At 45.3% G+C, this 27,810-nt stretch overlaps 1 protein-coding gene, 1 long non-coding RNA gene and 1 other non-coding gene across 3 annotated transcripts in view; 1 reads left to right on the top strand and 2 right to left on the bottom strand.

The window, feature by feature from the left end:
- The window catches only part of LOC8042816 (neprilysin-1), a 30,257-nt gene extending 29,390 nt beyond the window's left edge, over positions 1–867 (bottom strand). The window contains exons 1-2 of the mRNA XM_040210592.1: positions 854–867; positions 279–508 (exon numbers count right to left, since the gene is read on the bottom strand). Coding sequence (XP_040066526.1) covers positions 279–508; positions 854–867 — 244 coding nt within the window. The remainder of the gene's footprint in view (positions 1–278; positions 509–853) is intronic.
- A 4,709-nt stretch (positions 868–5,576) lies between these two features.
- Trnar-ucg lies at positions 5,577–5,649 on the bottom strand. Its single transcript has one exon. It is a non-coding gene; the product is annotated as a tRNA-Arg (tRNA).
- A 709-nt stretch (positions 5,650–6,358) lies between these two features.
- LOC121835949 lies at positions 6,359–14,579 on the top strand. The gene is made up of 3 exons (XR_006077727.1): positions 6,359–6,445; positions 13,871–13,957; positions 14,460–14,579. It is a non-coding gene; the product is annotated as an uncharacterized LOC121835949 (long non-coding RNA).
- The last annotated feature ends 13,231 nt before the right edge of the window (positions 14,580–27,810 follow it).

The following is a 27,810-nucleotide window of genomic DNA, read 5'->3' as shown; positions in this document are numbered from 1 at the left end:
AAGGAAAGATGACCTCTTAAAGAGGTGAAAATTGCTACGAGTTAACGTTCACACCGGCTTTTAGAAGCTATATACTCCTCAATGGACACAGTCGCCCCTGATGAGTGAACCAAGTTGGTTTCGAAATGTAGAGTCCCTTAACAATTAGAGATTGGTTGGTGTATATATTTTTCCTTTCTCATTCTCTGGAGATATCTGGCTATCCCATAAACTGTATGGCACCCCCTTTAATTTCGAAAGTGTAGCCGTGTGTGAAAAAGCAGCGTTCTGCGACCCACCTCGTACGATCTCGTCGAGCCTCTTCTCGACATAGTCGACCAGGCTGGAGCGGTAAGAGACTCGGTCGGCACCCCTGGGTACTGGATGTTCCTCGGCCCAGGTGGCGCACGTGTAGTCGTAGAAGTTGTCGCAGGGGCTCAGCGCGGGGTCCACCAAGCTCGCCAGGCGCTCCCCTGGAGCAGCACCAAAGCCAGAGGGGAAGGGGAAGAAAGAAAGACATATAACCACGCTGGAACAAGAGGAAATGTCTGAACGGCGCCGGCCTCGCCATTGAAAAGGTGTGTCGAAGGTTCGCTCACATTTCTTTCAAATGCTGTGAGATGGAGTAACATGCCTGGGCGCATATTAACGGGCATCAGGGGGTCGTTGAGAGTCCTTTTAGGGATAGTCCTTACTCGCGCACAGGTTCACGAAACCGCTGGGTGCGCGACAGCGCCTTCGCGAAGGCCTCTAACACGTCACGTCAGTGCCCTTGCCGGGAGATCCGCGAAGCCCGAGCCAACTTAGAGACGGCTCACAGTATACAAACCAAGTTGCAAGTCGACTCGGGGCCGTATCTACCAAATGTTCTCACAAAAATAACTGCATCTTGAAAAACGCAGATTAAAAGTAAAAAAAAGAAGAAAAAAAAAAGAAAAAAAGAAAAGAGGAAACGGGTTGTTTTTTAGAGCATTAATTGACCCGAACAGAGATATGACTTTGTGGTGTTAGTGCATTATATGAATGCTAACCTGCGTTGGATAAGTATAGGACCTCTGAAATTGATCACTCGTTTGCCTTCGGGATTTTCTATCACCTTAATACTCTTCTAGCGATAAATGTGTTTTGTAGTGGTCAAGGAGGGTTGTTTTAGTTTCATTTTTGAAGATACTGACTCATTTTTGAAGATGCTGGCTCATTTTTGAAGATACTGACTCAAGATGCTGACTCAACTTCGTCAAAGTAGTGGCGCGAGTCCTACAAATGAGGAAGGGCATGACTGAAGTGTGTGTTTTTGTTTTGTATTGTTATTTTAATTCTGAGAGAAGAGAAGGCCAGTGTGTTCAGTAGCTATGAGGGGCTCGTGACAAAACAAAACATTTTATATAAAAAAAACGTTTTTTTAGAACGTAAAAATAAAAACAAAGCTAATACCTAACTGATTCAATTATTAACAAGCCTATAAGGAACATTTCTGCAGCAGAGAGTAAAGTTGACATTTATGATCACTACGTCAAAATAGAAAATAATGACATCACATATAATTTCATTGAGTTTCGTTGGCTATGCAGTTGGAGGGCGCACCTATATTAAATTTGTCAAACCATAAAAAAAAAAATCTGCGCTGCACGGTTTTGATTTACTAGTGCTTTACTGTGTGCCACACACAGTAAAGACCCCAGCTTAGTGGTTGTACCGCACGGGCTAAATTGCTCATCTACAACTGAGAGACAAGTCGCTCATTGAGGCAAACTAAGATCAGGCTGTATAAACACGCACACACCATTCTTTTAGAAAAAGGAAGGAAACACAAACGCTTGTGGTTGTCTGCTGCCTCCATTCGTCGATAAATTGTTTGCATTACCCTAAAAGCACGCGAACAACCTTCCTCAATAGGGACAATTCACTGGCGGCCATAGCTGTGTGCTCGACTGCAGAGCGCGTGCTGATGGTGACCTTCCACAGCTGTTTTGCAACGTGTATTCCACACCATCAAGATCACGGGTCGTAGCAGCCGGTTAATATGAGCTCATTCTGAGCATGCGCTCTAAGTAGCGCACTCAAATATGGCGTACAGGGAATACCCCCTATTAGCATTCTTCTGCTGCTCAGTATTGACCGGTAGCAGTATGGCTATAAATGGTTAACATTTATCCAAATGATGTTCCGAAAACTTTAAAACAGAGGAGTGATAACTTAGTGCTGCAAAAAGGTGCTCATATTGTCTACGCGCACATGCATGTGAAGAAGAAAATTTTTAGCATCTATCGCATATTTCCCGGTTCATACATTGTCACGCCTTTAGTCAACGACCACTATGGGACTTATATAACACGCAACCGAGCCTTCGCTATTCCACTGCCATGTGCATATTTTTGCGCACTATAGCATCATAATTGACGAACGGTGGCTGCATGTTAACCACTACACGGCCAATACAGCGTTTAATGTAATAAAGCAGTGGTTCTCAACCATTGATGTTTCGCGGACCTTTTGTGGATCGGCGGAGATGATAGAGGACCCCGTCCTTGGTGAGGGGAAGGGAAAGGTATAGCTTAATTATGATAGTGATTTAATAAATAGATATAACTAAGGGATATACTGTAAAGTAAACTTGTTTTATTGACATATACACGAGAAAGCTCACCCGAAAATTGGAACGTTTCCTCTCAATCTGAGAAAATACAAATTTTATCGCCGTGCTTTACTGGTGAGGCAGGGCTTCGCGGACCCCTAGAATGTCTTCGCGGAACCCAAAGGGTCCGCGGACCCCCATTTGAGAACCACTGTAATAAAGAGTTATGACAGTTTAGTTTATCTATCGTTGAATTATACAATCTGGTGAAGTGTATTTACTAAATGCCTGACAGTACGCGTACGTCCAAGCCATAGAAGGGCTTTTAGTAAATCAATTGAAGGTGGTGGTTAGGCTGACCGCAAAAAAAAAACTACTAGTCTAAACCAACAGGCACAATCTTCTTCACGTCGAGTATCCCGGATCATTATATGATAACGAAGTGAATAGGCTTTGCCATAATAATTAATTTGCCATTTGGAGATGGCGTTGATAGGATATGGACCCCTTCATGTCTTTACGCACCTTCTTTCGTACAGCTGTCTGTTGTGCACACATAATCTTTGCTAAAACCTGAAAAAAAAGAAGAAAAAAAAGAACATGTTTCGGAATTATAAGTAAACTTTTCCGCAGTTCTCTGGCAAATGAGGCAGGAATGGGTGCAAATTAAAAGCTGTGATTAAGTAATAATATTTGGGAACTTTTGCTCGCTCCTTTGTTGCAGTATCAAGCATCTTCACAGCGGGTAGACTCAAAGGTAATCAGCGGGAAGGCAAGATGCCCACAAAGTCCCGATAAAAATCAACCCTCACGTCTGGCAAAACGAAGGATGCATAACACACATTGTTTGCAATGAGAGAACAAATAATAAGATTAGGGACCCTACGACGCCAAGCCAAGACTTGCTTCAATTAGAAAGGTAGGAACTAAAAACCATAATGTTTGTACGGATCAAAGCGGAGTTAAACCTTTTTAGCAGGGACTCACCGAAAAATATAACGTTTCGGTTAGTATTACGGTTACAGTTTCTTGCTGATATCGGTTTCTTTTTTTTTTCACGTTTTTTAATTTTTTACGGTTTCGGTTACCGGTTACACATTCTTATAGACCGTTCTTTTTCGGTTTCTCCAATCTTTTGTTTTATTAAAATGCTAGATGGACGTTTTATAATAAACTGTTTGAAGTAGTCACATATATTCAACAATTCGCAATAACAGGAACTCAAAAACGTCTTGTTTAAGACATTTAAGACACAATGGAAAAAAAAAAAAAAAAAAAAAAAAAAAAAAAAAACGAGTTGCAGGCGGTGCCGCCTGCAACTCGTTGTATTCGCTCGCTCTTTCACACCCTACTTTCAAAAGAAAAAAAAAAAAAGAAACAAAGATGCGGACGCACAACATGAAAATAAAGTGCGGACGAAAACCTAATACACTAAAATTAGTGCATTAGAGGCAAAAGGATAATTTTCTCGGGACCGCACAAGTCGTGGTGGCGGACGTCAGAAAATGCGTGATACTGACTAATTAGTTTTCTAGTTAATTAAATTTACTAATTATATTTTAATCAGTGAAAATAGTCATATGGTTCCAATTAGAACTTACTGAGCGTCATCGAAAAGCACTGAATCAACTCTTTTTAGAACGACTTGAAGCTCGCGGGAAACTCGAAAGCGCGCCAAAGTTATCACTCCTGAAGCAGGCGCAAAGCTAGCAGCGGCGGAACGCGACGATAATCTTATCATCCGCCTTCCGCCACTAGGGTCAGCGGCACAAGCTCTCTTGGGAAGGATGGATCCCCGCGGGCATTGGCCCGCGGCGATCCATCCCCCCCCCCCCCCCCCCCCCCCCCCCCTTTTCGTGGCCCGCGTGACACCCCGAATGAGCGCTGCATCCGAGGCGGCCAACACCCCCCCCCCCCCCCGCGCCTCCCCCCCCCCCCCCCCCCCCTTTTTTTTTGTGATGAAACTGGTTCTTACGTCGATATCTTTTTCAAGTGAACGCACCCCCTAGCCATACATCCGCGGTAAATTGCAGTGTCTCGCTTCTATACAGCAAGATACAACAGCCAGAAGACTCTAAAAGCTGGGAAACTCAAGTGTGTGCGGGTGAGCTGGCTAGGAGAGATCAGTGTTCAGTACATTGTGTTTAAACCCTAAAATGCGTTTTATCCCTGAGAAAAAAATATATCAAAAGCTATATACATTCTTTTTTTTTTCTTTTTCTTGCAATTAAAGACAAATTCTGAACTCAAGAAATAAGGTTAAATTTTTCCTTTTATTAGGTCTGACGGCTTATCAGAGATGCAACCCATCAGGTATGCCACCACTATATGTATGCTCTAGCCTCTAGATCAGGACGTATTTCTCACCTCGGGGTGCTTTCGTATTTCGGAAAAGAGCACCAAGGACGCCTTGGTGCTCGCCCGGTGCTTTATTATTGGGCGCTGAAAATAAAAGGCGTAGCAGTCGATTATCCGAACCAATCTGAACATGTAGTACATGCATCGTCCACGTAGTTGTGTGCAGGAATATTTTTCGACGAGAGATGAAATACTAATAATTAGACCAAGCGTGGGAAAGGGGCCCCTGGAGCACGATGAACAAGGTGCCCAATATGAACTTACATTTTTATTCCGTATGATTTTCCTTTTTTTTAAATGCGCAGGATATAGATTTTTTTTCGGATTTCTGCATTTACATTAGGGGCCCAATGCGACACAGCGGGAGCGAGGGACCGGGACAACGCAGTCTGCTATGATTGGTCAGCGGCGCGGTGCTGACCACTCGCAGCAGACGGCGTTGTTCCGGTCCCGCTTGGTCTCGCCGTGTAGCATTGGGCCCCAAGAAGGGCAAACCGGCAGCCAGCCATTTCTGCCAAATAATGTTACATGGCCACAAGGGGATATGCAAATCTGCATAAAACGAAACGCTAAAAAAAAAAAAAGTCAATGTCTGTAAAAAAAAAAAATTGAAAAAAATTTAAAAAGGAAAAAAGAAAAAAAAAAGTAAACAAAAAACGTGGTTCGTCCGCGACAGGACTCGAACCTGCAATCTTCTGATCCGAAGTCAGACGCCTTATCCATTAGGCCACGCGGACGGTACGAATAACCGGGACATAAGAGGCGTACAAATAGGCACAACAGTAGTATGTGATTTTCAGTTGGTTAACTGAGTTTAGTTTCTGGATTTACCGATTAGTCCAGTTGCCAGGCCTACATTTGTTGAACCGCCGGTCACCATCCTCGGTACATTATTCAGGAAGGCACCTGGCGCCGGCTTGTCATCGGAGGCAGGCTCGGCTGCAATTGATTTTTCATATATTCGCCAGCGGCAGCGCGAGTCTTTCAGCTCTTAGGCTCGAATTTCGTCTCTTAAGCGTGCTTTAACGTAATTAACGTAGTCTTCGAAGCATAACCAGGGCACAAAGAGGCCGAAGTTTAAGAGCGGTAGCGAGGTGGCGAGGAGTTTTACACTGTTCTATGATACGAAGTTCGACAAGGGGTTCTACACAGGAAGGTTAACATAATGAACTGCATTGACACAGGAAGAATAAAATAATCTGGGGACAAGGGATGAGAGTAAGCGTACGTCAGTACTTCACGCAAATTTAGCGTAGACTGCAGTACATTTCGGCCCAAAACAAATGAAAGCGATCGAAAACGAAACATAGCTGTTCAGTTGAGGCGGGCATCGGCAGATGGCGGCACGTCTCCGCATTGTAGAGGGACGGCGGCAGGAAGATTTCTTGCGCGGGAAATTTGAAATAGAACGTCCCGAAACAAACTGAAGTTCGTTTTTGTATAATAATAGCGGTACTAGCTTCTTTCACAATGCCCTCCCCTCTTTCTGCGTTAGGAGAAGGCGAACACTGGCGAAGAGGCGAGTGGAAAGGAGTGAGCTTTTTCTGCTATTTTGAAACTGAAACTGACTGTGAATGAAAGAATGAATGAGTGAATGAATAATTGAATTAATGAATTACCTATACGAATGTGCCTTGTGGCACACTGCAATATATGATTTTTAGAATAATCTATAATAGTAACAATAATTTCTAATTCATTAGTCAAAGCATAGATCGGCTGACACACTATATTATATTTTTAGCGGGCTGCAGTAGATTTTATCTTTCTTAGAAAATTGCTCATGTTGGAACAGGGCTGCCGATATGCCAGTACCGGTATGTCAGTATGATATGGCAGTGCCGGTATGTGAGCACAATATCGAATGTTGCTTTTTGCTTAGAACAGGCACAGCTTGGTAGGCTCTGTTTCGTTTTTTTGATTCACTGGACGCTGACTGAACGAAAAAGTGCGCTTTTTCGTTCAGTCAGCGTCCAGTGAATCCGTAGCGCCATCTCTGGATAAGGCAAAGAAGCATGGCCGTCGTTCGGTGTCTCCCCGACAGCTGCCGCTCCGACGTTGAAAAAATCAGTTATTATTTTCTTATTTTCTTTGTGCTCGGAGTTCCGACTTGAAATTTTATCACAACAATGTGATCAGTTGAAGACATTTTCGAGAAATGTTGCTACAAGATCCGCCAAGATATTGACTTTTGCGAGCCATTTTAGCGTGTATTAGTATTAACTGAGACGTGGCTAAGCGATGAAATCGATGACCGTGATATAGTTGCTGGCTCATACAATATATACCGAAGAGATAGACCCTCCCGTGGTGGCGGTGTAGCCGTCATTTTAAAAAGCAGCCTATCTGCTGTAGTGCTAGATCAAATGACTGATCATGAAAGCCTGTGGCTTCGTGTTACTTACGGGAAGGAGTCATTCATCTTGATCGCTGTATATCGCTCACCCTCATCAAGCAATGAATACCTGGCTAGGCTTTATGATTATATACTCAAGTATTCCAAGAGCTGCATGCTATTGGTTGGTGATTTTAATTTACCTAACGTTGATTGGCATAATTTATCATCCTCCTCACCCTCTGACCAAACCATTTTCGACATTGCGTTTGCCTGTGACCTTTCTCAAGCAGTTAATGTACCCACACGAGTGCAGGGTGATTCATCGTCCATTTTAGATCTTGTCCTTTATAGTAGGTCTCTGTCTGAGGTACAGGTATCAGTGGAGGATGGTTTGTCCGACCATAAGCTTGTTTCTTTCTCCTGCCTCATGGGCAGCTCGGATGATTTTGTGGCCCAGAAGCGCAAAATTATTAAAGACTTTTCTAGGGCGAATGACGAATCTGTAGATTACCTTGAGTTATCCTTAGATACATTTTCTGGGAACGACGTTAATTATTTATGGAATAAATTTAAATCAATCTGTCATTTTTGTCTTCGAAACTTTATTCCTAATAAAAGTAAATATGTGCGCCGCAAAAACCCCTGGATGACACGCGAAATAATTCATCTAGTACGGAAAGTAAAAAGAAACCGTAGAAGTCGAGTTCACAGTTCCTCCCTCCCCTGCCTAAAGCGAGCACTAGCAGCTAAAATTCGCACAAGTAAACAGTTCTATCATTCCAATACACTCACACGATTCCTTAAGACAGATCCAGCGAAGTTCTGGCGACACCTCAGCTCAAATCAACAAAAAACTGTCGATTATGTCAAAATTCGGGAAATGTTGGTTCACGACAAACAACAAATAGCTACGGAGTTTAATCTTTTCTTTCAGTCAGTGTTCTCGAAGTCTTACACTAGACATTCCTCCTTTAACGAAGAAACTGAAATAAGCTCAGAGTTCATCACGTCTGAAGGTATCTTTTCTATGCTACTTAACCTCAAACCTAAATCGTCAAATGGTCCTGATGATATACCAAATGCATTTCTTCGTCGTTACGCTGAGTGGATTTGTAGATTCCTTGTTGTTATCTTCCAGATGTCATTTTCATGTGGCGTTGTTCCCTCAGATTGGCGAATTGCTCGGGTTGTACCCGTTTTTAAAAAAGGAGACCGTACAATGTTAACAAATTATCGCCCAATTTCACTCACCAGCTCTTCGTGTAAACTACTGGAACATATAATTTCTAATTACATCAATGATTTCCTCGATAAACATGAAATAATCTCGCCTTTTCAGCATGGGTTCCGAAAGGGACTTTCTACTACTACTCAGCTCATTTCAACTATTCATTCTTTTGCTTCTATAGTAGATAGGCCTGGTCAAGTCGACGTCATCTTCCTTGATTTTAGCAAAGCCTTCGACAGAGTTCCTCATTCCGGTCTTATATACAAACTAAATGAGATTGGCCTTCCCAGCACAGTTGTTCAATGGATTTCATCTTATCTTTAAATGCGAAAACAATTCGTCGATGTAGTCGGTCACCATTCTGATCCTCTTCCTGTAATTTCGGGTGTTCCGCAAGGGAGTGTCCTTGGCCCTCTTCTTTTTTCAATTTTTATTAATGACCTCACTTTTTGTATAGATAAAAGCGTGAGTATTCGTTTATTTGCGGACGACTGTCTATTGTTCAAGGATATTAACTCTACTAGGGACCAAGTTGTTCTGAACGAAAGTCTTAATGCAGTTTCTAGCTGGTGCGATCGTTGGGAGATGAAGCTTATCCAAGAAAAGTCCTTGTACATGCGCATCACTAACAAAAAGTCCTCTCATCAGTATGAATACTTTATTGGTGATAACTACATCTCTCGGACGATGAGCTTTAAATATCTTGGTATAACAATTTCTAGCAACTTATCTTGGTCCTCACACATTGAACACGTTTGTGCCCGTAGAAAACTAGGTATGATAAGGCACAAGCTTAAGCACGTGCCTTCTCATGTGAAACTTTTAGCCTATAACACATTGATAAGAACGAAGTTAGAATACGCCTGTACAGTCTGGGATTCATTCACAAAAAAAGATATCAAGATACTGGAAGATGTTCAAAAGCAAGCAGCTCGTTTTATATTTAATCGCTACCACCCGCATGACTCACCTGCTGCCTTAATTCAAAGTAACAACATCATCTCTCTTGAATCACGAAGGAAGCTAGCTAGACTAAAATTTCTTTATCAACTCTGGTTTAAAAAACTCCGGCTTGAATCGTCGTCCTTTCTTCACCCATCCTCGACTAGGCACACAAGGCATGACCATCCGCATAAAATAACTCCAGTATTCGCTCGAACAAATGCATTTAAATACTCCATTTTTCCCAGAACCATAACAGAACGGAACAACCTACCTCATCACATATTTATATCTGACAATGTTTTGGAGTGGATTGAGCGTTTGTTTGATGTGTAACTCTTTGCATTGTGTTTTATTTTCCTGTTCCCCACTACCGCCACCCCTCCCAACTTTGTTGTGAGCTATTACATGTGCTTTATTACAATTTTTGCATAATTTTCCCCTGTTTCCCTCTCCCATTTTACGGATTACCTGGTGTTGCGTTTTTTTTTTACTCCACTTTTGTAACCCCCAATCCTGCTTGGGCCGCAATTGGCCTGCAGTATTCCTAAATAAAATAAATAAAATTGTTTTGTAAAACCCAGTAAAGAAAAAAAAACAAAAAAAAACAAGAAAAAAACAACAAAAAACTTCACGTTTACAAAAAGGAAATACGATTAAAAATCGGTGTAATGCGAAATTAGAGCGCAGCTCTTGAGGGATTTTGATTTCGCGATATACCGTGCTATACAATATGAGAAAGAAATGTATATATATATATATACTAATCTAGATCACTCTCCTCACCCACTGGTTCTGCACCCCTCTACTCTTCCGTGTCCTCTTCCTCCTTCGTACCGTTCTCCTCCGTATTAACCCCTCCTCCTCCATACCCTTCTCTCCTCTCACAGCTTCCCCGCTAAATTTGGCTGGAAATGAACGCTACGTGACCTCCACAATCTCCGCTATATTTAGAGGGGGAAATGACGTCACATGACTTCATGCCACATCACCTATGGAAAAAATCAGTTTCTCCGCTAGATTTAGCGAGAAAATGAACGTCACGTGACGTCAACACAAATTCAATTTCCCACTAAATTTAGCGGAGAAACTGAATTGGTGTGAAAAAAGAGTCAAAGTACAGGCTAGCTGGTGGAAGTCAACCATTTCGTCGTTTACCCTGAGACAGATTTTTTTTTTGAAGAGCAGAAGTAACAGAAAAAACAGACAGTCTCAAACTCAGCTACAAGTTTATTTCAACAACTTCCTCTTATATAGTTGGTCTGGAACGGATGTAGTTGTTAAAGAAAGCAACGATGTTAAAACGGTGGTGAGAGAAACAATTAGGATTAGATCGTCGGGAAATTGCATTAGTCAACCTTCCATGCAAATAGGGAACCGCTGCAAGCAATTTTTACAGTTTTAAGTGTTTTTTTTTTTTTAGTCATCCTGAAAGGCTTCTTTGGTGTGTATTGTCTGTGGTGTGTATTGGAGGGTATTGTCTGTTTTCTATAATTTTGGAGGTGACCGGTTTTGAGTGGGATGTTGTTATGGGCTGTTGTCCTGTTTATTGTGAGGACACAAAAGAGTTGCTTGGAGTCTTTGTGAGACATATCTTCTGCTAGAACCTTTTCACTTGGAAACGTTGGGGATGTCCGCTTCTTTTGTGATAGAGTGGAACCTGTAAGGTCACGGTGCAGAGGACAAGTCGTATGTGATTGGTTGATGACGACGAGAACGAACTATATAAGAGAAGGTTGTTGAAATAAACTTGTAGCTGAGTTTGAGACTTGTCTGTTTTTTCTGTTACTTCTGCTCTTCAAAAAAAAAAACCCAGTCTCAGGGTAAACGACGAAATGGTTGAATTGGTGTGTAGGTCTGTGACTCCCACAAGCGGTAAATTTAGCGGTAAAACTGTTGTCACATGAGTTCAACACCAATTCAGCTCCCCCGCTAAATATAGTGGGGAAACTGTGACGTCTCATAATGCAGCGCGCGTGGTTAAACCGACGGCGACGGCGACGCCGCTCAACGCGGAAACAGGCGCGTAAAAGCTGCGCTATAAAAAAAATAAATAAAAAATAAAAGCGTTTTTTTTTTTTTTTTTAATTTTGTCAAATATTTTACTAGGGGGAATACATTCCACTCCTCGATATTGCAATAGCCCCGGCACGGACAGGTTTTCTGGGTCGAATGGCTGGACGTCCCGCAGCCGTGACATTTCACCCTGGCGAGAGCCACCTATCGTCGGGGAGGTCTCGGGTCGGCTATCGAGTGGTAAATGATGATGATGATGATGTTGGTGGTTCTTGATATCGAGGCTGGCTTTTTCCTTCAAAGGCAGTGCCCGGTGGGTGCGCCGCTGGCCGTTCGATTGTGTGTCGTTTTATCTGTCTTATTCGATTTATACATATATACGCGTATAAATAAAGAACACAACGACGACGACGTTGAGAGGATGGCACACCGGGCGACGGCGGTGCCTCAATCTGAGCCCTGGGTCTAGGTTCCTCGGAGGCGGCAGCTGCTACTTTGACTGGGCTGCCTCCTTGGAGCCTGATGGACCCCCGTGATCAACAGTGGACCCCAGTGGACCCCCGTGATCAACAGCGCCATCAAGTTCCTGGTGCTCCTTCATGCACTGATCGAACGGCGTGCCAGATCCCCATGGCTCGTTGCTGAGCCGCCCAACCCGCCTCCACGAAATCTGGGCTTCTGCGAATCGGACTGCCACCCTCCCCAATACCAACAACCCATGTCGTCGTCGTCTTGCATGTATATACTCACCACATTATCATGTTCACTAGACGCGGCACCGTGGGCCTCCTTGGATACGGGCCTTTCCGCGGTGCCGCGGCTCTCCAGAACCAAATAAATAAAGACTAAATACTAAAGACAAAATGCTTTGCCGACCAACAGCCGGTAGCGCATTAAACGAAAGAACAATAGTGTTTCCTCGTTTATAGGATAAAATCCAAAAACTACACCATACTAACTAGTAAAGCACGTATCACTGAAATAACATACGCAAAACGGCAAAATACACATAATTGGGGAGTTTTTTTGTTTCTAAAAGCCAGATTCAGAAACCAAAAATAAACGAATGCTTGCTGAAACTCGGTGTACATCGTGTGCAGTGTTTCGACGAAGTATCGAACGAAAACATTACGCAACACATTTGACGTTGTTTGACACTTCGAGACACTGGCTTGCACGGGCGTACCGACTGCCGGCGTAGCGTAGCGCGCAGTCGTGAAATGTCTGCGAGTGATAAAAATAATAACTTATTTGGCAAAAAAAAAAAAAAAAAATAATTCAGCACGGTGCGGAGAAATTTGGAGACGACACCGCCGCGGCCGCCGCTAACATCCTGATGCGCATGCGCGTCGACTGACGCGGACCTCCCCACCGTCAGGGCTGGAAATTGAATTCGGCGCTGTAGGCGTTCTGTCTAATGCAGATGAGCGGTGTGGAATGTATTCTCCTATAGTCCGTTGCAACTCAAGAAGGTAGGGCGAGGGTAAGATGGGGTGGAGAGGAGGAAGCAGACGGAACGCTAAAGAGAGAACGAGGTTTCCCCCTCTCTTCTCCAGCGTTCCGTCTGCTTCCTCCTCCCCGGCCCGCTTTACCTTCGCCCTACCTTCTTGAGTTGCAACGGACTATAGTAAAGTAATGTATTCTCCTGGACGCTGACATCGGCGGTCCCGAGAGAAAGAACGAGAAAAAGGGCGACTGAAGAGCGGAGAAAGAAAGCAGACGAAAGGCTAGGCATGTTCGTGTTGCCTGGACGAGTTGAAGTGGCTCGAGCGCTTGTCAACTTTATTTCGTTCTGTACAACCCGCGATTCCTGAGTTTTCTGCAAAGTAAGCTAGAAAAGAGCAAGGTAGACACCTTACAGGTGATGTCTGTTGTTCTTTCGTGCACATGAAGGCGTCGCCAGCAATGAGGACCTATCGGGACCGCCGACCGGGATCGCCGATGCCCGCGTCTATGTGCACCGCCGTTCCCAAGCGGCCCCAATGCGTGCGACCATGGAGGTAGGAAGCTTCTGGAGGCGACATGACGCTACCAGAGGTGAGGCCGAGGGAGCCTTCCGGTTTGGAGGGACACTCTCCCAATGATGACCAAAAGAAAAATACGTATTGGACAAACTTGGGCACCCTTGAGTGTGTTTCCACCGACCGCGATCTCGACTTCCGGCTTCACTTCGGATTTTCTCGTGTGGTTGGTTTGAGCCGGTATGTCGTCTTCTCTTATTCCTACCTCCATGAATGGTACCTTTCCCTCTAGATTATTACATTAACATCACGGCAACAGGCGTCCGCCATTAAATTGCAAACGCTCTTTATAAAATCTAAGCTCTTTAGCGTCGCTAACCCGCTCGTCTGTGCCTATTACCTATGCGTGGTTTGCATTGGTGTCACACCAGCTATATGTGGTGTTCTTGCTCTTGATCGCGAACCTCCTGCAGGACATATATCGTACCGCCAAATTTGTTCTCCTCGGCAAGAACAAGCAAGCATGACCACTACAATGGTGCGGTGACGTCAGGTCCTAGGTATGAAGGATTTTCTGACTTGACTCGCACGCATGTGACTTGACTCGCACGCACGCAGCGAAGGTTGACTGCGGCAAAGTTTTGCCTTTTATTTAAATTTTCTCGCTACTGGCATGTTTTACATCTGACTGCTACCTGGTGAGACGGGGGACGGATAAAGGAATAGTCTAGAAGCGGTTTTACTGCGCGTTTCTCAAACGGAGAGCAACTGTATAAAACGCCATTGATATGCTTACTGGGCATCGTCGCGTTGTTTAGCAGGAACATGTTGAAACCAGTTGCTGCATTAGAAAGAAACGAACAACAATCTCGGCATCTGTAGCTACGAAAAAAAAAAAAAAACTAATAACAATGAATGTAGCGTTCTTCAACATATCTTATTTAGAACGCCTGCATGCCTTGCCCCTAAAGGAGCAAAAAGGCATGCTGGTCTTTTGCCGAAACATTGTGGTTGGTGCTTAAACCTTGGGCAGACACACTAATGCGTGCTCACTCCTGTTAGCGATGACGACGCAGGCGACGCCCAGCAGCATGAGGAAGGCGACGGAGAGCACCACCACGCTGGACTTCATCATCACCTTCTGGAGCCGACTGTGCTGAGCCAGGTTGTGCGTACTGGGAGAGCAAGCACAGTGACGGACGGAAGTTCGCTTAGTGGGCCAAGATGAGACAAAAATTAAATACACAGATAGTTGCAATTTCTGCTAGTTTCACTAAAGAGGAGACGGACAAAGAGTGGAAAATACATGGTATCGTCCATACTTTGAGATATTTCAATGCGACACCGGACGGACAGTAATTCTTCTATACTCCATTAACCCCTAAGCTGCGACTGCGGTAAAAGTAACGAGCGCGTTGGACCAGTGAAACTCAAACGTCGATCTTTTTGCCACATGATCACGCTCTCGCCCACATCCCTGCGCGGAAAGATCGGTCAGGTGATGAGAGGGAGGCCGTTGATTCGTCTGGCGAAAGCGTAGCTCCCACCGCAGTCTAACTTTGGAGTGAACAGAGTATAGGAGTGCAGAAGAGGCACGAAAATTCGAAAAGTGGTTATTGGCAACATTTATTAGGTTTTGCTACGCTGACACGAACTTTGCTAAACAAAGTTGGTCGTCTCTGGCCCTTCCCAAAGGCGCTCTAAATGCACAGCATTTGTAGGGCCTCATCGCGCCCCTCCTGTTGCGAATATAGTGAAGAGGCCATTGCAGTGGTGTCACATGACACTGTGACGTCATGATGTTACGTCATGGTTTCACCTGACGCTAGTGTCACGTGACGTGACGTGAGGATGTCACGTCGAGTGTCACGTGACTGCAAGATGTGACGTCACAGGGGACATATACTACTATGCATTTATAGCGCCTTTCGAATAACTTCTCGACAACGTCACGTGATGCCGTGACGTTGTCGAGACTACATCCCAGTGAGGACACGAAAATCCTAAGAGCTGGCCCTACAAATGCTATGCATTTTTGTTGCTGAATATCTTCTCTGGTGAACCAGAAGTGGGCACCTGGCGGCGGTGGTGGCGATGTCCTGCGAGGTGGCGGTACCGCTGCTGCTGGGAGGCCGGTGCACAGGAAACCTCTGGAAGACCAGAGCCTGGGGGTGCCGGGCGCTCCTGCTGTTGTAGAACACCTGCAAAGAGAAGCGTCACTGGTTGATACGGTAAAACAGAGTGTAAACTTGGTTGCCACCACCGCAGACCAAACGAATCCAGAGGTGTTTTTTCATTTATTACTAGCGGTGCAGGGGTGACCTCGTTTAATTACAATGGAGACGCAGGCCAAATCTGCCATTAACTGTAGGAATGTTGTGACAGTTATAGAACGCCAAGGAGGTACTTTAGTCGTACATTTTTAAGTGCCAGCTTACTTGCTTCAAGGAATCAACCACAGTCAGTGGCAAAATAAAGGGCAATTATCTCGTGCTGGAAGCAGGACAGCTAGAAAACCTCCTACGTTTTCTCTAATTGTTCGTGAGGGCCTTGCTTTATAAGCATTATAGTGACCTTATAGAATCTACATCATCTCACATCTCCATGAAAACTCGTTCATTCAGCAAAAAGTGAGATATTCTCAAACGTTCCGTGCGGCGCTGCGGGAGGTACGCGTGCGATATCGCGGTTTTTAGAAGAATTCTCGCTAAACGAGTGCTCGCGCAGGCGAAGCATTGCAGAATCACTGGTAAGCTACAACCCAAGAAGTTTCGAGTGACGAGCATCTAATTATCACGCCGTAGACGATTAGATTCCGCCATTAGCTGATAAGAACGCCAAAATACGAATCATGACGCAAAAAGTGTGAACATGCTAGGCCACGCCCTAGAGTCAGCGCTCTCAACCTCATTTGATTGCGGGGGCCAGATAGCCATATTGAATGGGTTAAAACAGCGCAAAAAGACGAAGGACCAGTAAAAGGAAACACACAGACACAGCGCTGACTTATAGCTGAACTTTTTCTTGGCGCAGAGGTTTCCTTTTACTGGTCCTTCGTCTTTTTTGCGCTGTTTTAACCCATTCAATATGACCATCAACCAAATCGCCCAGCTTTACGCCTTGTTGCCAGATAGCCCACTCGAGAAAGGTCGAGGGCCAACGTAAGCCGGGGGGGGGGGGGGGGGGGGGGGTCGAAATATTTGATTTCGTGCACTTTGCTTTTTTTTTTTTGTTAATTTGCAGTTTTGCTTATTTGCAGCTCTATTTTGTTTATAGGATTACTTTGGACCCTCACATGATGTGGCAACAAGAATTAAACTGGCACAGCCCCACCGTCGTGCTGGGATTTTTAGTAGAACAAGAAAGAAAGCAAGCTGTAGTTTCCGTTGCTCAATTCACACGAGAATTAATCAAGACTAAGATGTCTCGAAAAAAATCTTTATGTGAAAGTTCTTGCTTTCCTGACTATATTTTCACCGCAGTCTAAAATAAATAAATTTCTTTTAATGGTGATATTGTCTGAATGCGAGAATCCTGAAGCCGCTCACACCAGTATGGCGGGCTAGAAGGGGGAGGTGTGATGATCGCGCTGGCGAGGACTGCCTACCCTGTGGCATTGAACACAACGTTTAACCACGCTCAGTGCCACAGCGGCGAGCAGGCTTCCATTTTTTTTTTTTTAGGTTAAAACATAATATAAACTTTATCACTCGCTGAGTTCATTCCGTAGATTGGAGCGACTAGATCTCATAAGTGCTTTGGGAGAAAGTGGACATTCCAGATTCCGGGTTGAATCCGGAGTCTGGAATGTCAACTGATTTCTTAAAGTGCATGCAGTCAAAGTTGGTGAACGGCGTTGAAGGGCTAGACTATACATCTAAGAAATCTGGAGCGTCTGCTCTCCCGAAAAGTGATTGGGATAGCCAATCGCTGCAGTCTATGGAGGGCGCTCGGCGATGGACGGGGCTGATAACGTGTACTTAAGTCTGCTTACGTGTAGGAAGGCGAAAGTTAGTCAAGGAAGACGTCTAGAACGACTTCTAGGGCGACGTCAAGAAGGACGTCGAGAATGAAATGACGCCTAGAGAACGAAGCCTAGGATGACCTCTAAGACGACGCCAAGAACGACTTCTTAGACGACGTCAAGACCGACGTCTAGGACGACCTCGAGGACGACGTCTTGGACGACGTCGGGGCCACACTAATGCGCTACCGCCTCCTAGAAGGGGCCAAAAAAGGAAAAGAAAATAGAGCAGTATTGACGGCGCGAGACTCTATTTTGTCGGTAGCCACCTGATTGAGGTGGAGAGAGTCTATGACCATCTCGTTGAGGTGGAAAGAGTGTATGACCATTCCGTGACGTCATGGACTTTGCGCGCAGAATTTGAAATAAATCTCACGCCGTCAATATTGCTCGAAGATTTTTCGTTTCGCGTAAAATTAATTTTTTGACACGCGTGTCCCAACTAGACTGTTTAAAAGGGCTTTTTTTTTATTTTCAGGGACCCTTTTAGGAGGCTGTAGTGCATTTGCGTGGGCGGTCACGTTTGCCTGCGGAAGCCGCCGTAGATGTAGACGCTGCTGCCGATGTTGAAGCCGAGGATATAAATGCGGTCGCCTCACAGTCCATTGCACGAAGCACACAACGAGCAGAGATGAAGTCCGAAGCGCACCTTTTCCCCACACGGTGCTCCGGCGGTGACATCACGCTGATGACGTATCATGACGCTTGATGACATCAGGCTGATGACGCTTGATCCCGTATTTTTATGGCCAGCTTTCAGGCACAACAACGCCGACGCCGCTTGGTTTTCACGTAATATGACAAATGAAGTCGTCCTAGAGGTCAGGGACGACTTCTTGGACGACCGCAAGGACGACGCCAAGGTAATGGGACAGGTCGGCAATTGAGCGGCGCGTGCCACGCAATCGCGTTTTTATGGCCATTTGGCATTTATTCCGATTTTTCGCTCAATAGGACAAGTAAGGCTTTCGTCTTAAAACGGTCTGCGCTGTGGTACTGGGGTCGGTGAAACGCCATGCTCAGTGCCAACTCGCAGACAGTTTTGTTTTTATTTTAGACTTTAACATACTTCCAACTTCGTCGTTGGCCGAGATTTCTCCGCGGAGTGCAGCGATTGACTCTCTCGAGTGCTTTGCGGGAGATCAGTCGCTACATATTTCTTCACCCATACCTGATCGGGGATCTTCTGGGGGACGTGGCGCGGTACTGGCGCCATTGCCCCAGAAGCGGCGGGGGCAGTCGGTGGCGCCCTCTTGGAGGCCCGATGCGAGGACCGCTGTGGGCAGCGTTGCGGAGATCGCCGAGGGGCCCGCATAGGCGGCCTGGGGGACCCGGGCGGGGTCCCCGCCGGCTGCCGTCGGCTTCTTCCACTGGGCGCGATGCTCGCCGTGGATGCCGAACTGCTGCTCTGCTGCACGTGCCTCCGGCGGTCCGGCCTGTGCTCCTGGCTGGTGCTGGGCATGGCCTCCCTTGTGGGCCGTCGCGGCGAAGGCATCTGAACAGCCCAACAGGCACCGACGCTTTCGTAACACGCGCATATACTATATGACATAATTACTGTCTGTGTTGGGGGAGCAGACAGGCATCCTAAATCGGGAGCCTGCTCTTGAAACCTTTGCCGCATTATAAGGGCGTATTCACTTGACGCAACATTAGAGCGCTTTGCTCACAACGCATGCGTAGAACGAGCTGACGCTTATAGGCTGCTAAGGTTAGCTGTCTTATTGGTGTGGAATGGAAGTTGAAAAAGTACTGTGGAATCTCGCCGTCAGCTCGCAATCGCCAGTGAACAGGGAGGAATAGGGGGCCCTAACGCTACAGTGATAAAAAAAACTGCTCCGACTTTACTCAACAAGATTAACAATTTAATCAAACGTTTCGTCTCCCATGCAGGAAACATCGTCAGTGAAACCTACAAGCAGGAAGCAGGTCCCACAAGCTGCTTGGGGCGCCGAACGGGCACAAGTTCTGCGCATACGCAGTACGACACCCCAAGTTGCTCGGGGGATCCAGAATGTTGGCGCCCCCTATTTTAAAACGACCCATTATTTTGGCAACGCGCGCTCGTACGATGAAAGTGTTCTTTAAAGGGGTTCTCCACAGGGTTTTCGAGCTACCTCAACTAACTATATTTTCTGACTCCCTGGTCTTTACCCTTTCCGGTATGCTATTTAATATCACGAAATTCATGATAGTTATTGTGAAATTGGCAAATGAAAATGATGTAAAAACCAACATTCGAATACACCCGCACTTTTCAGTGCCGTGACGTCAGCGGCAGGCAGGATTGCCAGACGAACAAGCAGTCTAAAAATAGAATATGCCAATCATTTGCTTCCTTCTGGCTCGCGGGTTCTGGAGCGAGCTTCCAAAGAATTCATTCGACACCATGAAAGTGCTTCGAATCAGTTGGGAACAAATTCTACAGTCCCAAGAGTATCCCCCTCCCTTCCACTCACGTCACTTTTTCAGTGCTGCCTAGTAGAGACTTTCAGTTTAAAAAAACACGGTGAGGACCAAAACTGTAAATTCAATAACTTCTCTAAAAAACAATATAAGTTGACCTAATATTTGGATACTATTTTAGCGATGTGTGTTGGTGAGTTTAGCAAAATTTCAAGCAAATCGGACACAATAGACAGTTTTAGTATAGCGTTGCTGGACGTTACGTACGCAATACGCAATAGTATAGCGTACGCTAAAAATGACCTGCTTGAACCGAATTTAGTTGTGCGTTACGTTTTCGAGTGAACGCCGCGCATGATCTTGGTTAAATTTGCTAGAGCCGTAGAATTCCGCGTGCTTATAGCGCAACCATGCTCCTGGAAAAAAATATTGAAAATGAAAACGTGTCCAATCATTTTATTTAAAATTAAACCAAGCCACAGCTGCCTCGTCAAGCGCGCTTTTCTGCGGGGTACAGAGGCTACGAGTACGAGTGTGTAGCCAAATTCGGTCACGGAGCCTCCGTCACTCGTCCCGTGGAAACGGCACCTTTTATCAATGCTATCGCGGAATGAAATTCATGACCCTTATGTCCAGTGCATAGCGACAACTTCGGCGATTTCTTTTAGAGTCGTTCGTCCGTCGGCTATGAACTGTGGGAATAGGCTTAGCGTTGAACAGGTCGCAGCGTCGACGCACGTTCCGAGCTGCTAACTTATTGGCTGTGCACTCTTCCAGCTGCACGGCCATCTGATTCGACCGCGGTAGGTCCCAGAAAGAATCGCCGAGCTAAACACCACGCAATTTCACGTAACACAGAACTTCGAAAACAACACGTCACCCTTACTGCGCCAGTCGAGGCAACCGCCATCTTGAAACTGGCGCTCTCGTTGGGTCCAAGATCTCTCGAGAGCGCCCCGCAAGGCTCGCTAGCCAGCAACGCAAAATCCCCAGCGTTGAGTGCGTACGCAATACGCTAGCCCTTTTATTGCGTTCTGCGCATGCGCACTCACGACCCGCAATTTCCTTGCGTACGTAAAGCTATATCGTACGGTCCACTAAAACTGTCTAATGAAAACACCTGCGGAGTACCCCTTTAAGGCAGCGTATTCGCGCTTGATGTTTTGGCTTTGCTCGCACTTGTGGTGAAACTGAGAATATCACAACCGCTGATGAGCACAAACACAAGGAAACACCGTCAAACAGGAAACGCGCAGGTGACCTCTGTGGGTTGGTGAAGCCCACTGCTTTGCTCGGCTGAGGCCCCCCCCCCCCCCCCCCCCCCCCCCCCCCCTTTCTACACACACACTCACACACGAGCGCAACAACGAATTGCAGAAATCTGAAACTTCTTGTGAATATAACGCTTGTGATGGTGTTAAAATTCTGAATTTTGAGAACATGACGTTACGTGGATCAAAATATGGAGGGAGCTGAAAAACGAAATTTCTCTATGAGCCGACATGAACCTTTGCCGTATGTTCGTTAAACCAAGAAATGACATTTTGAGCGCCTTTGAAATTTATTTCAGTGAGAAAAGAAAGATGTCACCGAGAAAGAAAGCAAGATCCTCTTTCTTGTTGACAGGCTCTTTTCAATGAAATAGAGGCCACAAGCGCTCACAATGCCATTACTTGGTTTGACAAATGTTAGACCTCAGTGGACGTCGGCTCATAAAAATAATTTCGTTGCTGTTTTAATTTTTGTTTTAAGCAAGTCGCTATCTGAGATTTTTAAGATGCCTGTTGTATGCCAGTAAAAAAAAAAGTAAAGAATGACCACATCTCCACGTGGTGAATGATGTTGATTGGGGTGAAGCTCTGGTGGTGCTGATGATACCGATTTTATTGTTCATAGGTAGTGCTGATGGTGCTGAATTTTTTATTGCTCATAGGCAGTGCTGAGTTCCGGGTTGCCGTTTCGACTTCATTATTACTGCTTTATGGCCGGTGAAATGCAGATCCAGTGGTTCTTCTAGCGGATCAGCTTGGATCCGCTAGAAGCCGTGGGAACGCATTTCCACCGCTTAAATCAACGGTCCATGTCAGAAAGGGAATGTGTAATATGGATTGTGGTTATATAGACGCTTTACACACGCGCCAAATTACAGCCGCCATTGCTGACCTTCTCTTGTCTCACCGAGATGCCGAGCAACTGAAACGGTAGTTGACGATCCTCTACAAAGGCCGCTGCTTTAGAAAAGGACCCAGTTGAATCTAATGCGGAAATAATCTGGCCCGCTATGGTAATGATGAAGTGAAATAAACGAAATAAGAGAAAACAAAAATTGAAGGTCAGTTATGGCGGCGTCCATGTACAGCTGCTGCATAGCGTCTATACGCGTTTGAGCATTTGACTGCAGCGCCCTCTCGTCTATAAACGTTGAGCGGCTACATGCAACGTTTCATCCATGACATCCCCAGCTCTTGAGTTACTACCACATCTCAGAGCCCCCTACTCTTCCCGCAGTCGTGGCCGAGTGGTTAATGCGATGGACTAGAAATCCATTGGGGTCTCCCCGCACAGGTTCGAATCTTGTCGACTGCGCAAACATTTTTTTTTTTTTTTAAGAAGACAGATGGGATTGCAATCGATGTGAGCATGGACGCCGGACGGACAAGGCTAGACCCAAGGGAGCTAAAAAAAAAAAAAGAACGAAAGAAAAACCGGATTTTATTTTTTCGATTGGACCGTGTGGTGCTTGTCAGTCGTGGCCCCGAGATATTTAGGGTCTACCTGCAGGCTCGCGGCATATGAGATTCGTGGACTACTTTCTAGCAAATGCCCCTCTGATTTACGATTGTCAAAGCTATTTACTCACCTTATTCGAATGGTTCGACCCGACAGCAACGCCCGACGTGTTCTTTGGTGTGCCGTTTCAGGTGACAAAAGACGAAGTGATGCTTCGTGCTCTCGTGCTCTGGTACCTTCGTCCTTTTCATTTGGGGTCAGGCATCAGATGGTCAATGCCCTTTTTCGAGAGTTTTTCATATATCCAGCAGATGTGGTCTCCCATCAGGTTTAGCCGAAGGTCCAGGAACTCTATTTGCCCTTTTACTGGCTCTTCATAGTTGAAGGCGAAACAAAAAAGAAAAAAGGGTAATTCTCCTGTTTAGCTTTTTTCAGTCTAATAAAGCAAAAAGAGGCATTGCTTCTGTGTGCCTGGATGCACCACTTAGAAAGTCTTGCGCACATGGCGCTCGAGAGAGTTTCATGAGCGCGGTTACAGAAAGCACGCTAGCCCTAGAGCACTCTGGCGGAGGTGGCGGACAGCTATAATAAAATATATCAAAAACGCACGAAGGAAACCTCGTGAAAGAGACTCAGCGAGACCGGTGGTCATCCCGTACTCACGCTCACTAACCCGGGAAATTCTCCCCCCCCCCCCCCCCCCCTCCAGATATAGCAGGAAAAATTAACCCTCGTGACGTCACACGTGACGTCACCAGGTGCATGCCGGAATTTTTCGGTCCCGCCGACGCCGACGCCGGATTTTCTACGACGCGAGCTCCTGAACGCTATCGCGTTAATAAAAAAAAAAAGAAAAGAAAAAAGAAACAAGGATTCTATTTGCTACAATTCTGTGCCATTATCGGCAAGCTTTTTTTGCGAAAGGGGCTGCACCGGATGTGGGAGTGACTGTATTTTACCACGACTATATAAGAGATCAGTTTTCAGTAAATGTTAGTAGAGAGTGCGTCGTTTTCGTCCTCTTTTTTGTTGTCCTTGCGTAGTTTCGGCATTTTTAATGTTATTATGAATTAACTATCACAAATTGCCAATTTAATGCTGCTTTTTTTTTTGTTCAAGCGTTGATTGGCCAGCGCGTTATAGTCAACAAAGTAGTTGTCTTTGATGTGTGCACCTCTGCTAATTACGCCACTTTTTGTTTTTCGTCTAGGAAACTGTTGTTATTGCACACCGGTGCCGAGGTCAATTATATCCTGGGAAGAGCGGGCATGAACGCTGGACAACTGTACGAGCTGCTTCTCACCAAGTTGGTGGTGCACGAAACCCACGGCAGTAGACAATTCAGCTCGAAATGTCCTGGCTTCACTCCATCAAAAAATCCTGAATAAGCAATCTTGTTCTAAAGTAAAAAACGAAAAAAAAAAAGAGAAAAAAATAAGTTAGAACAAAAAGTACGTTGTTAGCCTTTAGCGTGGAAAGCACGCCACAATTCCTGCGTAAGGATATAAACTAAGTTTTAATTTTTTAAATTTATTATTAATTTCAATATGATTTTTTAAACTTTAATGTATTGACTGGAATTGTTAGTTACGTCCTCGAATAAAATACCACAATTCTGCATCATGTGGGAGATTTTTCAGACCTGCAGAGCCGCAGTACTTATCTATCTCAGCTGCAAATAAGCCACCGGGCCCTAAAGCTCCTCTATCCTGGGAAAAGTGTCGCCATTCATTGTGTTGGAAATGCTCGAGACGCGTGCCGCGCGCCACTTCTGGGAGAACATGGCGTCTGAAATCTAGCTCAGTTACAGTATGGTGCCTGGAGCGCGTCTTCGACTGGTGTGTTTAGCGTCCTATCCCGCCCATACATCAAAAGTGGTCCCGATGTGGCAACAAATGACGCGAGTGTCATGCTGTTGCCTGTCGCGATCCTGGCGGTTGGCCGTAGAAATGCTGGCAAAAAGCACGAGCGAACGCGAGTGTCGCTGTCGTCACGGCGTCCCTTTAGCCGTCCCAACTTCCGGCTGCACTAGCTTCCGTGAGCTGTCACAGTGGAAGGCGACCTGCAGCAGAACAGGCATATGCTACATACACCATAACTGTTGGGACGCCACCAGGGTCGCGACCGGCGACAGCATGACACTTCTATGACGTCATCAGGCGGAAATTGAGGGACCACTTTTTTGGCCGCGGTAAACACACCAGTCGGAGACGCGTTCCAGGCACCATAGTTACAGTGCGCTGTGCCGCCATGATCTTCCCAAAGGATGCACGTTGCACGTGCCTCGTGCATCGACGCACCTTGCGCTACTTTTGAAACATGAAGGGGCTTTACTGGGTCCATGCGCGGGATGCCATCGAGCGGCGCCATGAACCAGTGGCATGCATTCAATTTTCTGCGCGGCACACCTCCCCTAAACCAGTATAACTAGTGCCACTAAATAGGCTTCATAGTAACGACACTTGCCCATATTGTGGCTTAAAATCATGGTTGCCAGTTACCTGAAACCAGGGATGGGCAAAATACATGCAAATATGTATCTAAATACAAATACAAAATACTCTGTCAAAAAGTATTTAATTACAAATCTAATTACATTTCCAAAAAGCATTTAAATACAAGATGCAAATACAACCAAATGTATTTGGTCTCCTCCAAATACTTTTCCAAATACATTCCTCAAAATTTGCGTCAGCGACTTCAGGGCAGCTGCAACGGGTTTCTGGGTATCTCATTTTAATTTTGCATCGCACACTCGGGAGTTAGTGTGCGAGGCTCTAGTAACGTAATAGAAATATGATCACAAAAAAATGTAATCGGCTTGGACGTAAGAGGTGAAAAAAGTACAGAGCTTCAAGCAGCTTTTTTTGTCGGTTACATTTTGGTATAGACCAACAAAGAACCGAGACGACCAAGACGCGCAGCACTAGCTAGAAAATTTTTTATTGTTGCAACTCGCACCAGTTACGAAAATCTGGACGACCCGCGCATTTAGAATGTTCGAGGCAAAAATATGGATGGAAATCAGGCTGGAAAGCATCACGAGTTATCACAGGCACTTATTTAGCCAGTCTGCCTGTGAACGTCGATTTCTTCATTATTCTTGCCCTGGACTAGCACCATAATCACAAAGTCACTAAACGCTTGTACTTGATTGAGAGACACTTCATTCGGTGCAGAACGTAGTTTTCTTCCTGCTCTGAACACGTCTTAGGATGAGCAAAATGAGTCGTGACAATAAATTTAAGGGATGTATTTTTGCCCACAAAATTGTATTTAATTACAATTGTATTTGAAATATCCACGTTTTAGTATTTAAATACACACGTCAAATGCATTACCCAATTTGTCATTAAATACAAATGCAAAATACACAAAGTATCTGAAATACATATTTCAAATACTTGTATTTGAAATACTGCCCATTCCTGCCTGAAAGTTTATCTGAAATCACAGGAAACGCTTTCCTGCCCTCCACAAATGTTTAAACAGTTCTCGACAAAGCAAAGTAATATTACATGAACTTCTTAACACCGAATCTTATGCTGAGGAAGTCGCACTTTTTATCATGACGATTTGCAGTTGCGTCTGCTCTGCACAAGCACCAAAATGGCGGCGCCCACAGCAATGTCGGGGAAAGGAGTGTCAATAGGTCTATTGCTATATTACACAGCCATCAAGGAGAATGCAGGTATTGATGTTCCACGCGCCGCTCGTGCTGGCCTCAGCAGTAGTAAGTTTTGTGAAGCAAATACCTAAAACAAATTTTATCTTGCACGCGCGTTCGTCAACGCTTCATTTTGGTTATTTACTTCGAATCTTTTATACGGGAAAGGCATGCGCGTGTGGTGCGTGGAACGTCAATCCCTGCATTCTCCTTGATGCTTGGGTAATATAGCAATATAGGTCTATAGGAAGTATTCACTGACGGCCATAGCTGTGTGCGCGACTGCTGAGCGCGTGCTGATGGCGAGCTTCCACAGTTCTTTTGTAACGTGCATTCCGCACCCTCAAGATTGCCGGTCTTAGCTGCCTATTAATGTGGGCTCGTTCTGAGCATGCGCTCTAGACAGCACCCATAAATATGGCGCCCAGTGAATACTCCTTATACTCTAAGTGCAGCTCATTTAGTGGCTTAAGTATAACTATAGTATAACTAACCTATAGTTGGTCCCAGCCAACGTTACTAAAACACTCAGTTGGGAAACTCGCCGTCGAAACTTGGGCCGCTGGCGTCCACTGAGACCGAGCTAAATACGACAACAGCGCCTCTCCTTATCATTTGTCTGTACTGTGGTCACCTTGAGCTTTTACAAAGCATGTTTTTGCTAAAAACAAACGTATGAAATTTTGTATGAAATTTATTGGAGTTCAGTACAAAATGATGGACGCGTGATGTTTTTTTTTAAATCTTTAGTTTGCAGGGTATTGTTTTTATACAACCATGCCTCAACGGTGCTTTCAGGGCCCGTTTTCTCGAACGCGAACCGTGGTTTAAAGTTAACTATTGTCCCTAGAAGGGGGAATTCCAGGTCACGTGACTAGGAGAGCAGGGGCGCCGAGGGAGAAGCAGTACCTAGAAGCAAAATGGCCGCGGCGTCGCGTAATGAGGGCTAATAGTTCTGCTTGGTTCTGCTGAACATTCATTTCGATCTGGCTGTTATATTAATGGCTCACCATCAACCTATTAGCACGTCAAGCAAAGCGATAGTTCAGAGGGACTACTAAACTAACCGACGGCAGCATTCCGCGAACGCGTCACTCTTCAGCAGTCTGGGACCCGACGGTACATAAGCTTTGCAAGTGTTTTTATGGTGAGTAAAAAAAAAATGTTTGGCGAACGAGTGTTGGTACATATTTATACTAAGACGTTTAATTTGTTACACAATGCACGCCAACTCGTGAGCAGCGATTACTTTGCGGAGAAAGGGGGTTATCCCCAATAATGTCTTCGTTCCGGGTGAACAGCTGAGACATTGTACTGTTTTTTTGTTCGCAGTGCGCCGACAGTATGCCGACAGCATCGAGGTTTCTACATATCCCCGGTGGCCAATTCAACGGTGACGAGAAGCTTAGCTTCTCGTCACCGGTGGATCGGTTGGGCAAACAGTTGAGATCAGCAGGAATCGCAGAAACGTGCGTTGCAAGGAACACAAATGAGACTACAGCACCGGCGTTGCCAGACTGGAAGGCACACGGGAAAGTTATGCGTTGTTTATGGCGAAACATATCGAAGGAAATGTTTCTTACACT

Source organism: Ixodes scapularis, unplaced genomic scaffold (genome assembly GCF_016920785.2).
Source record: "Ixodes scapularis isolate PalLabHiFi unplaced genomic scaffold, ASM1692078v2 PGA_scaffold1__304_contigs__length_218370807, whole genome shotgun sequence".
Classification (NCBI taxonomy): Eukaryota; Metazoa; Arthropoda; class Arachnida; order Ixodida; family Ixodidae; genus Ixodes; species Ixodes scapularis.
The sequence above is the reverse complement of the archived record's forward strand: the minus strand, read 5'-3'. Positions and strand labels throughout refer to the sequence as shown.